Source organism: Chrysemys picta, chromosome 13, assembly GCF_011386835.1.
Source record: "Chrysemys picta bellii isolate R12L10 chromosome 13, ASM1138683v2, whole genome shotgun sequence".
NCBI classification, from domain to species: Eukaryota; Metazoa; Chordata; order Testudines; family Emydidae; genus Chrysemys; species Chrysemys picta.
Window position 1 is genome coordinate 24,478,631 of NC_088803.1, and position 12,225 is coordinate 24,490,855.

At 43.7% G+C, this 12,225-nt stretch overlaps 1 protein-coding gene across 11 annotated transcripts in view; it reads left to right on the forward strand.

Moving 5' to 3' along the window:
• The window catches only part of RALGAPB (Ral GTPase activating protein non-catalytic subunit beta), a 136,233-nt gene that overhangs the window by 68,950 nt on the left and 55,058 nt on the right, over positions 1-12,225 (forward strand). For all 11 annotated transcript variants that reach the window (XR_010592446.1, XR_006175551.2, XM_005295442.5 and 8 more), the window contains 2 exons: positions 10,732-10,846; positions 11,610-11,760. Coding sequence is in view for 9 of the 11 variants with exons in the window: in XM_005295442.5 (XP_005295499.2) it covers positions 10,732-10,846; positions 11,610-11,760 (266 nt within the window). In the remaining 2 variants the exon portion in view is untranslated. The remainder of the gene's footprint in view (positions 1-10,731; positions 10,847-11,609; positions 11,761-12,225) is intronic.

A 12,225-nucleotide genomic window follows, 5' to 3' on the forward strand; every position in this document is an offset into this window, starting at 1 on the left:
CCATCATAGGCAAAAAAAGTGATTCGGTCATATTGATTATCAGCTTGCTTTATTATACCGAAAGAGTTGTAATGAGGCTCTGGTTAAGATGTCAGCATCCAGCCAGAAATTACTTGAATCCATCTATAATTGGTATGCACATAGTTACATAACATACATTACATAACACAATGAATTATAATCAAAATAACTTATTACAAAATCCTTGTTTTTTTACTTTGGTCTTGATAATTTTCAGGCATTAATGGGGAGAGAGAGAGAGAGTACTGACTAGTAGCTGAATCTTTGGAAAATACCACGATAGGGGAGTTGGTTAAGCTCAGTGGCACCTTCCTATAAGAAGCACACTCATAAACTGAATTTGGTAAGGTTGGAGAGAAAGTACATCAAGAAAAAGTTGAAGATGCTGGGACAACTGCCAACTGTTGGCAAGACTCACCTTATTATAGGTCCCAGGGCATGCACTGCAAAAAGAACACCTGCTTCTTCTGTTGTATAGAAGCACACACCCGAACACTTGTTGCCCTGTAAAAGTGATACCTAGATGTCGTCTTTGAAAAACAGATGGATGTGTTTGAAGTCCTTTTCCAAGGGGCACAGGACTTGCAAGACCGGTTCCACGCATCCAGTGTAAATTCTGCTCTTAATGACCTATTGCTACATGATGGGGAGCTGCAATACTGCAGAATGGATCAAGCAATTCAATGAAGTTGAATCAGCCAACTTTTGAGATAGTGCAGCAATGTATGAATATGATTGAGTCTTTGCTGCCCTTTATTTGATCTGTCAGGACTGCTAATTGGAATTTGCATTTTGCAGCACTGGACGGTTTCAAAATATTTTTTTGCCAACTATTCTACAATGGTTGCCTGGGGCCTTGCTGAAATAAGAAGTGTAGAAAAGTCTGACCCTGACACTGGGGAGGAATTTTGAAAAGGAAATTGGGTTGTTAAAAGATCACTAGCTCCCTTCTGTGTGCTTGATTCAGACAAAGCCATAAAATGTGGAAACATGGAAAACCGAGCATTAAAAGTTTTTTGGGAAGAAAGGGGAGTTGTGGGCATAACACTGCTTCCAAATGCCCTTTCCCAGTTTTTCCTGGCAACCTCAGAACTACATCACTTACTGTTTCACTCAAAATCTGGGGTTGGGGTGCCTTTCCCAGAAATAACCAAGCACCAGCTAGACTCATTAGGTGCTGTTAAATGCCCCAAAGGGGCAATTTTAAAGCTACAGTTGAGCTTGCTCAGACTGGCAACCTATTCACGTATGACGGACAGGAGCTCATTAATATTTTGATGAAAGCAGTCTTCAGTGATGAGATAGCTAAAGATGTCAGTTGAATGGATACTTTGGGTCGTGGCTTGTATGAAGCCTTCAAAATCCAAAGAATTATCATGGGCTACAATCAAGAAAAACAGACTAAAGTTGTGCAAAGAAGAAAATCAGAGTGAAGGTGGCAGGGACTATTACAGAGCTAACCACAGACAGGTCATTGTTTTGCTAGTCTCCTGGTCGTGTCTAGATCTCAGTGTGATGTTAATATGTGTGAGACTTTGGGAAAGTATGAGTTCTCCATGATACCACAATTAGTGTTAGCATCTGATGGAACAAGATATATGTGCCAGGGGAAAAGCAACATAATGCACATATTGCATAGTCTTCCTAAGCTAACAACTACTGATAATGTGACCTGTACCTAATGCTAGCAGAGGCCTTTGAGTTTAGCAGTCATACATGGTATGGCTGAGATGCAAGCTCTTGACAAACCAGAAACTCTTAACACCTGCCAAGGTTTGGCTGAACAGTTCATTATGAAGCTAGAGAGAAAATACTGGACCTATGACAAAGTCCACCTTATGTTTGACATGTATGCAGAGGAATCAATTAAAAATATTACCAGAAAGAAGAGACTTCATGGCATTGCACCTGTCCAGTACAAAATCATTGACTCCACAAACATGTCCAGTGTTGCAACGAAGAAGCTACTGCCTCATACTTCACGAAGGACGAATTAATCTCATACCTTGCAAGAAAAGCACTCATGCATACCAAGAATTGCGTGAAGAATTTTGTCATCACATGTCATCATAAAGCTGCTGCCTCACACTGTTCAGTAGAGTTTCTTCATAGTTCCTGTAGGAGGGTGTAATGGTCCCTCACTCTCCCGCTTGGAGGGAGGCCACTCAGGCTGGTCCTGTCTGGCCAGGACCAGAGCCTGTGAGACCGCCAAGAGCCCACAATAGGGCTGGGCAATGAGTAGTCCCTGTCAGGTTTTAGCCTGGGTTTTGGTAACTCAAGCAGTCAACCCTTAAACAGAGCCTATCAGGACTGGCTTTGACCTGGGCAGAGCTCAGGCAGCCAGCAAACAAACAGTCTACAGGTGAGATGGGCCTGGGCTTGAGTAGGCTCAGGGTGCCAGCAAGCAAAACAGTCTTTCAGGGCTACTGGTAAGGGAAGCTCCTCTTCAGAGCTAGAACCTCCTGGCACAGTGGAGGGGGGAATCAGCCACCCCAGGGTGGGTTGGCAGGGGGACACAGGCCCACCCTACTCCACCACGTCCCAGCCCAGGGCTCTGGCAGGGGCAGGATTGGCTGCGTCGGCAGAGATCCAGCTGTAACACGCTGACTGAGCCACACTGGGCTCTGCAGCTGGGCTGCTCCGTGGCTGCCCCTGGGCTACTTCCTGCCTCCCCGGGGTTCGGTATCTGTGGTCTCCAGGCCTCTTCTGGTTCCTCGGGGTATACGGTGGCAGGCACTCCGGGCCAGTCCTAGTTGGCATCTGCGGATTGGGAACAGCCAGGCATAGATTCCTCCCGGGGACGCGGCAGAGCGTCCTTCTCCTCCACAGGCTCCCCTCCAACTGCGCCTCAGGGCTGGCCTTTTATACTTCTGGCCATGTCCTGGTACTTCCAGTGAGGGGGCAGGGTGATCTAAGCTCCTCCCTCCAAGGGGAATGTAATGGTCCCTCACTCTCCCGCTCGGAGGGAGGCCACTTGGCCTCACTACAGAGGGTGACACTAAATTATCTTGTGTGCCACCAATGTCACAGAGAGGTGCTACTAAACTCTGGATTTTTGCACAGGACACAGGTGTTCTAGTGCTTTCTATGAGACGTTTGCCAAGCCTTCCTCAACATTGTTTTAAGCCTGATGCTGGGGAACAGAATCACTGTATATCCCTCAGAGATATACTCCTATTGGTCAGACCATTAAAAGCTGCCGCACTGCCAGGTTTCTGCACCCTTTCAGGATGTGAAACTACTGGAAGATTGACTGGAAAAATCAAAATATCTTACTGGAAGGAATTTGATTCAGCCTCCAAAGACACGCTCTTACTCTGAAGGTGCATAGGATGGCTAAGACTTTTCCCACTAAGAACATAAGAACGGCCATACTATGTCAGACCAATGACCCATCTAGCCTGGTATCCTGTCTTCTGACATTGGCCAATGCCAGGTGCTCTAGAAGGAATGAACAGAACAGGAAATCAAGTGTTCTCCACTTCCAGCTTCAGGCTATCAGAGGCTAGGGATACCCAGAGCATGGAGTTGCATCCCTGACCACCTTGGTTAATAGCTAGGGCCCTACCAAATTCACTATCCATTTTGGTCAATTTCACGGTCATAGGATTTTAAAAATTGTAAATGTCATGATTTCAGCTATTTAAATCTGAAATTTCACGATGTTGTAATTGCAGAGATCCTGACCCAAAAAGGAGTTGTTGGAGGTTTGCAAAGTTATTGTAAGGGACACTGCGGTACTGTTACCCTTACTTCTGCGCTGCTGCTGCTGGCAGTGTTGCTGCCTTCAGAGCTGGGCAGCGGGAGAGTGGTGGCTGCTGTCCGGGAGCCCAGCTGTAAAGGCAGAGCTGCCGCCAGCAGCAGCACAGAAGTAAAGATGGCATGGTCTGGTACTTCCAGCCTTACTTCTTTGATGCTGCCTGCAGAGCTGGGTCCTTAGTCAGCAGTCACCACTCTCTGGCCGCCCAGCTCTGAAGGCAGCAGCGCAGAAGTAAGGGTGACGTGACATGGTATGGTATTGCCACCCTTACTTCCGGTGCTGTTGGGGTCCTGCCTTCAGTGCTGGATGCCCGGCCAACAGCCGCCACTCTCCAGCCACCCAGCTCTGAAGGCAGCGCAGAAGTAAGGGTGGCAATACCGCACCCTCCCCCCCTAAAATAACTTTGTGACCTCTCTGCAACTCCCTATGGGTCAGAACCCCCAATTTGAGAAACGCTGGTCTTGCCTGTGAAATCTGTATAGTATAGGGTAAAAGCACACACCAGACCAGATTTCATGGGGGGGGGAGACCAGATTTCACAGTCCGTGACATGTTTTTCATAGCCGTGAATTTGGTAGGGCCCTATTAATAGCCACTGATGGCTCTATCCGCTATGAACATATCTAGTTCTTTTTTGAACCCCATGATTGTTCTGGCCTTCACAATATCCCCTGGCAAAGAGTTCCACAGGTTTACTGTGTGTTATGTGAAGAAGTATTTCCTTTTGTTTGTTTTAAACCTGCCGCCTATTAATTTCATTGGGTGACCCCTGGTTCTTGTGTTATGTGAAGGAGTAAATAACATTTCCTTATTCATGTTCTCTATGCCAATCACCATTTTATAGACCTCTATCATATCTCCCCTTAGTTGTCTCTTTTCCAAGCTGAACAGTCAGTCTTTTTAATCTCTCCTCATACAAAAGCTGCTCCATACCCTTAATCATTGTTGTCCTTCTCTGTACCTTTTCCAATTCTAATATATCTTTTGTGAGATGGGATGACCAGAATTGCATGAAGTATTCAGATGTGGGCATACCATGTATTTATATAGTATCTATTTCCTAATGGTTCCTGACATTCTGTTTACTTTTTTGACTGCCACTGCAGAGTGAGTGGATGTTTTCAGAGAACTATCCACAATGCCTCTGAGATCTTTTTCTTGATTGGTAAAAGCTAAGTTAGACCCCATCATTTTGTATGTAGAGTTGGGATTATGTTTTCCAATATGCATAACTCTGCATTTATTAATATTGAATTTCATCTGCCGTTTTGTTGCCCAGTCACTTAGTTTTGTGAGATCCCTTTGTAACTCTTTGCAGTCTGTTTTGGACTTAACTAATAAAACTAGTGAGGTAACAAATGCACTAGAGGCGGTCGTATGCCGAGTTTACCATTTGAAGACCAGCATTTGCAGAGCTACATTGGTGGATGGTTTTCCAAGAAGCAGACCAACAAAGAGTGCATTTATACCTGCCATGAAGAGGGCAAATTATCAAACAACGGAATGTCTCTGGGATGATTGAGTGCATCCAAATCTACCCTTCGCTACCAGGCATGGATGGGTCTTGGTGGATGGACTGATCACACCAGTCATGTGAAATGCTATATGCTCCCATACCAATCCTTCAGCTAATGAAATGCTTGTGTGCAAAGATGAGGTGCTCACCACCCTGTAAATGTTTGACCAGCAGCTTGCTTTGTATGGAGCTGTGCGAGGGGGGCACAGATGAAGATCAGTGTGATAACGTGTCCATCAGTGGTGCCCTGGATAGAGATGATACTGACTATGAACTTGATGAATAAATGTTTTTAGTCCTACATGTCAAGGATAACTTCCCTGAGATGACCAACGATCAATGCCTTTTTTTATGTAAGCAATCCATCTCTCTGTTAAAGTATTATTTAAAAATTGTTGATTTTTTTTTTTTAATTCTCAAATATATGTCTACATAATTGTCACTGTTAACAATTAAAATTACATTTTAAGAGGCAATGTACAGAAAATGCGTTGGTTATATACTTGTCTCTTTAAAAACAAAGCATGCAGCAAAAAGGAGAGATGAAGAAATGGAAAAGCCCAGCTTAGCTCCAAATGCACTTATAACCTATTTATTTTTAAAGATTTGATGCACAGTGGAATTTTTCTTCTATTTTACATTTGTATTATTCCTGTGAATTAATTTCTTAATTTTGAGAATAATGCTGCCACTTAGGGTTTTTTGTTTTGGTATATAAAAAATAAACTTGATTTGAATATGGTAAAGAACAGAGCACAGCTCCTTGCATCCTAACACTTTACTTGAGCCTTATGTCCAGGAGTCTATACGTCTGACATGTTGACAAATAGTTAATAATCTTTCATTTTATTCAGTGCAGGCTTTCTATACTGTATTTCTTAGATATTAATTAATATCGCTGTTATCCTGAAGTCATGTAAAAGAACTACACCCCTACCTCGATATAACGCGACCCGATATAACACTAATTCGGATATAACGCGGTTTCACCTAAAACGCAGTAAGATTTTTTTTTGGCTCCCAAGGACAGTGTTATATCGAGGTAGAGGTGTATTATGTAAATCTATCCCTTGTGAAATTTTGAGCTGCTGTTCCTTTTGGCCTGGAAAAGGTCTTAACTCTGAGCAGGAGAATTTACCTGGTATTCGCTACTGAAAAAAGTTAATCTAAAGATATTTTCCTAGGCAATTTCTATCTGGTGCAGTGTGCATGTGAACAGCTACCTTAACGTCATTGATAGTACTTTTGGTTTCACAAGTAATAAGTGTAGTAGTTTGTGACAGTGCCGTTCCTGTTTTCAGGGTGCTCTGTCTCTGAATGATACCTGATACATCAGTTCACTTGCCTAAATACCCATGGTGTAATCCTGGCCTTGTTGAAGTCAATGGTAAAACTTCCATTGACTTCAGTGGGGCCAAGATTTCAACCCATGTGTGCAAACTGAACCATGACAAGGATAGGGGCAAGACATACATATTTAGACCTATTGTGCAGCAGAGCTCATAGTGGAGCTCAGAGCAATCATACTGCTCTGTATGTAATGGAGCAGTATGATTGTTCAGAGCTCCAGTATGAAACTGGAGAAAAGCCTGTTGAGAATCTTTGGGTTAAGTTTAGAGGCAAGAGCAACAAAGGTGATGTCGTGGTGGGCATCTGCTATAGACTACCAGACTAGGAGGATGAGGTAGATGAGGCTTTCTTCGGACAACTAACAGAAGTTTCCAGATCACAGGCCCTGGTTCTCATGGGGACTTCAGTCACCCTGACAGCTGCTGGGAGAGCAATACAGCAGTGCACAGACAATCCTGGAAGTTTTTGGAGAGTGTTGGGGACAACTTCCTGGTGCAAGTGCTGGAGGAACCAACTAGGGGCCATGCTCCTCTTGACCTCCTGCTCACAAACTGGGAGGAATTGGTAGGGGAAGTAGAATTGGGTGGCAACCTGGGCAGCAGTGATCATGAGATGGTCGAGTTCAGGATCCTGACAAAAGGAAGAAAAGAGAGCAGCAGAATACAGACCCTGGACTTCAGAAAAGCAGCCTTTGACTCTCTCAGGGAACTGATGGGCAGGGTCCCTTGAGAGGCTAATATGAGGGGGAAAGGAGTCCAGGAGAGCTGGCTGTATTTTAAAGAAGCCGAATTGAAGGTGCAGGAACAAACCATCCTGATGTGCAGAAAAAATAGCAAATATGGCAGGCAACCAGCGTGGCTTAACAAATCTTCGGTGAGATTAAACACAAAAAGGAAGCTTACGCGAAGTGGAAACTTGGACAGATGACTAGGGAGGAGTATAAAAATATTGCTCGAGTATGCAGGGGTGTAATCAGGAAGGCCAAGGCACAGTTGGAGTTGCAGCTAGCAAGGGATGTGAAGGGTAACAAGAAGGATTTCTACGGGTATGTTAGCAACAAGAAGAAGGTCAGGGAGAGTGTGGGACCCTTACTGAATGGGGGGGGGGGAACCTAGTGACAGATGATGTGGAAAAAGCTGAAGTATTCAATGCTTTTTTGCCTCAGTCTTCACAGACAAGGTCAGCTCCCAGCCTGGGCAGCACAGTATGGGGAGGAGGTGAGTAGCCTTCAGTGGTGAAAGAACAGGTTAAGGATTATTTAGAAAAGCTGGACATGCACAAGTCCATGGGGCCGGACGCAATGCATCTATGGGAGTTAGCTGATATGATTGCAGAGCCAATGGCCATTATCTTTTGAAAACTTCTGGCAATCGGGGGATGTCTTGGATGACTGTAAAAAGGCAAAAATAGTGCCCATCTTTAAAAAAGGGAAGAAGGAGAATTCAGGGAGCTACAGACCAGTCAGCCTCACCTCAGTCCTGGAAAAATCAAGGAGCAGGTCCTCAAGGAATCCATTTTGAAGCACTTGGAGGAGAGGAAGGTGATCAGGAACAGTCAACATGGATTCACCAAGGGCAAGTCATGCCTGACCAACCTGATTGCCTTCTATGATGAGATAACTGGCTCTGTGGATATGAGGAAAGCGGTGGACATGATATGCCTTGACTTTTAATACGGTCTCCCACAGTATTCTTGCCAGCAAGTTAAAGAAGTATGGATTGGATGAATAGACTATAAGGTGGATAGAAAGCGGGCTAGATTGTTGGGCCCAATGGGTAGTGATCAACGGTTCAGTGTCTAGTTGGCAGCCAGTGTCAAATGGAGTGCCCCAGGGGTTGGTCCTGGGGCCGGTTTTGTTCAACATCTTCATTAATGATCTGGATGATGGGATGGATTGTGCCCTCAGCAAGTTCATGGATGACACTAAGCTGCAGGGAGTAGTAGATGCACTGGAGGGTAGGGATAGGGTCCAGAGTAACCTAAACAAATTGGAGGATTGGGCAAAAAGAAATCTGATTAAGTTGTGGCACATGATTTATGAGGTGAGGCTGAGGGAACTGGGCTTATTTAGTCTGCAGAGGAGAAGAGTGAGGGGGGAATTTGATAGCAGCTTTCAACTATGTGAAGGGGGGTTCCAAAGAGGATGGAGCTAGGCTGTTCTCAGTGATGCTAGATGACAGAACAAAGAACAATAGTCTCAAGTTGCAGTGTGGGAGGTCTAGGTTGGATATTAAGAAAAACTATTTCATTAGGAAGGTGGTGAAGCACTGAAATGGGTTACCTAGGGAGGTGGTGGAATCTCCATCCTTAAAGGTTTTTAAAGCCTGGCTTGACAAAGCCCTGGATGGGATGATTTAGTTGGCCCTGCTTTGAGCAGGGAGGTCTCTTCCAACCCTAACCTTCTATGAGAGTATGTGGCACAGGGTAAAGAAGAGAGCACATTTTGCTAAAAAGGAGGTGGCATTTAATGGAAAATGAGGTGAATTTCCTTGCTGTACATATTGCTCCTAAACTACCATTCAGAAGCACAAGTTATCCCTCCAAAGGGCTAAGTGCACATTCTCAGTCATGGGTTCCCTTGTTTTGGTCCAGTTTTTAGCATGGCTTTGACTTTGCCAAAGGGCTTAAACCCCTTTTTAACAAATCTCTAGATTTGAAATATAGTGTATATCTGTGTATTTACTCATAGAAGTGTTTATTCCTTCTGGGCAGTTCAGTGTAAGAGGTTAAATGTCAGTTGTCCCTCTTTTTTGATTGTATGCGCAATCACATTGGGTTTCAATGTTAGATTAGAGTGGAGGCTAAAGAGCCTTATTCTGACAAGGAAAGTACAGATTAAAACCATGTCACATGCTTCTTTTTTCCTTCAGTTTGATTGAAGAGGCAATTTGTCTTATCTTTGTAAAAAGAGATCCTGTTTCTAGGTCTCATGCAATGGATGCCATACATTATATAGCTAACTTGTTGTGTGTGACTGTGTACCTGTGCACAACTGGTTACCTTAGTTTAAACCAGAGATTGGCAACCTTTGGCCCGCTGCCCGCCAGGGTAAGCCATCTGGTGGGCCGGGCCGGTTTGTTTACCTGCCGTGTCCGCGGGTTTGGCTGATTGAAGCTCCCACTGGCTGCGGTTCGCTGCTCCAGGCCAATGGGGGTTGCGGGAAGCGGCGGCCAGCACATGCCTTGGCCCGCGCCGCTTCCCGCAGCCCCCATTGGCCTGGAGCGGCGAACCGCGGCTTGTGGGAGCTGCGATCGGCTGAACCTGCAGACGCAGCAGGTAAACAAACTGGCCCAGCCTGTCAGGTGGCTTACCCTGGCGGGCCGCATGCCAAAGGTTGCTGATCCCTGGTTTAAAATATAGCGTGTGAATGGTTTAGAGGAAATATTTGCTGCAGTATTCCTTGTCTAGCTCTTGGGTACCAAAGAGTATACACTCAGCTGCTGGGTTGGCACCTGATAAAATACTTAGAACGTTTTACCAGGACTGAGAGGACTGTTGGACTAGTATGAGATGACATGCTATTGAAAATGGTAGGTGTGAAATGGTCATCAAACTGGAAGGGCTTAATGGATGGGTTTCAAACTGCATTTAAAAACCAGCCATGGAAGCATGTGTGTTCTTGTTTGGGGTAGATAAGCTTCATTTGAACTCACTGAAAATGAAATGACGACACTTACCATGGTTCTGTGGAATTTATTAGCTGATTACTGCATTGTATATCAAGCTGTTGGACTGTTTCATGTTGCAGTTGGAGGATTCACCTTGAGGGTCTTTCTGTCTCTAAAGCTTGAATTCTTAAAGCCTAGCACTAAAATGAAGAATCTAAAATCCTAGATTGTTATGCTGAAGCCAGAGCCACAGATACACCTTTCTGTTAAAAAGAAAATGACATACATGAATTCAAAGTCCGATCATTGATAACACAAAGTAAGGCTTCTAAACCCAAAGTGAAATAGATACTATATTATACCATGTGCTCCTTAAGCATCTTTTGTGCCTGTAAATTTAATCCATATGGAATTAAATTTAATTCCAAACTCCTGTGAAAAGTTAATTAACTTTCTAACGCTTTTCTTATTGGCAGAGAGCTCTCAAAGTTTAAAACCTATGTAAACCCTACAGAGCTGAGAAGATCCTCTATCAATATTTTGCTGTCATTGTTGCCTCTCCCTCATCATTTTGGGACCATAAAATCTGAGGTAACGAATTAGCATGATTGATTTCTGAGAGATTATTTTATATACTTTCGTAGATTATTTCTGAAAAATGCTGACAATGTTACATGTTAAGTTGCAGTACTGACTCAATGGTCCTGCGGTTTGTCCTCTGCACAAAAGGGTACAGGTTTGGTCTTTCTTCCAGATTGTTAGGGCTGTTGAAGCAGCAAGCTCAACTCTTATGGGGCTGTAGGGGAAGCAAAAGCAGATGGCACACCTTGCTTTCCAGCATTCCTTCTGGCTAATATAAGAACAGCCTCCATAGAGGTTCCCAAGGGATGTCCTTCCATCCTCAGAGTAAGAAATTATGGCAATAGGGATGTACTTGTGGAGAGAGGGAAGAAAAGTGTAGGTTAGGATATTACTGTGCTCAAGTGTGATGTCAGGCCAGTTTAAGGGTATTCAAAATCTGAATATCTTAAAAATCCACAAGGTGCCTTCATCTTCCGATGGAGTTTGACTTATTCTGCTTTCTTTGTTATGCTGCAATTATACCAAGGCCAATTTTGGTGTCTAGTTAACTGCTCCATTTAGCATTGACTTTCTTGTATACAGCTCTTCTCTTACAGAGGAAATAATATGGTACATCACAGATGTTGGTAATGCTGCAGAGTCAAATACTTTCATTTTGAGTTAGTTAAATTACTTAATAGTAAAACTAATCAAATAACGATGCAAGTGCTCTGAGATGATCAAATCCAGGTCTATGCTAATTGATATTAAAGGAAATGTATTCTTTCTTCAGGTTGTCCTGGAAGGAAAATTCAGCAATGATGACAGCTCATCATCATATGATAAACCAGTAACCTTCCTGTCCTTGAAGTTGAGGCTTGTGAATATACTAATAGGAGCTTTGCAAACTGAAACAGACCCCAACAACACTCAAATGATACTAGGTTATTTGAATGTATTTGTTTATTTTTTGTTTTATGCTGGATTATAAGAAAAATCCTGAACTCTAGGATTGAGTTCTCAATATCATACAACAGAATACTGTGCAAACTACCAGGGATCATGTAGGACTTAAATAATTATGTGCTGCTATGCAAGCGGAAAGAGACAAAGTTCCAGCCTTAAGTTCTTTTGCTTAAGAAATCACTTAGGTTGCACTTTTCACTGTGAAAACATTCTGATAGACAACTAAAATTGTCCCAGTAATGTTTAGTAAGTATTATCCCCATTTTACAGATAGGGAAATCATAGATACTGCGTCCGCACAGCTAGTTCATTGGGCCCTCTGAACATGTAGTTATATTTATCTGTCACTACGACTGTTGTAGCACCTAGAGGATAGCGTCAAGATCAGGCCCCTTTGAACTAGGTGCTGTACATGCACATAGTCAAAGTCGGTCCCTGCCCAG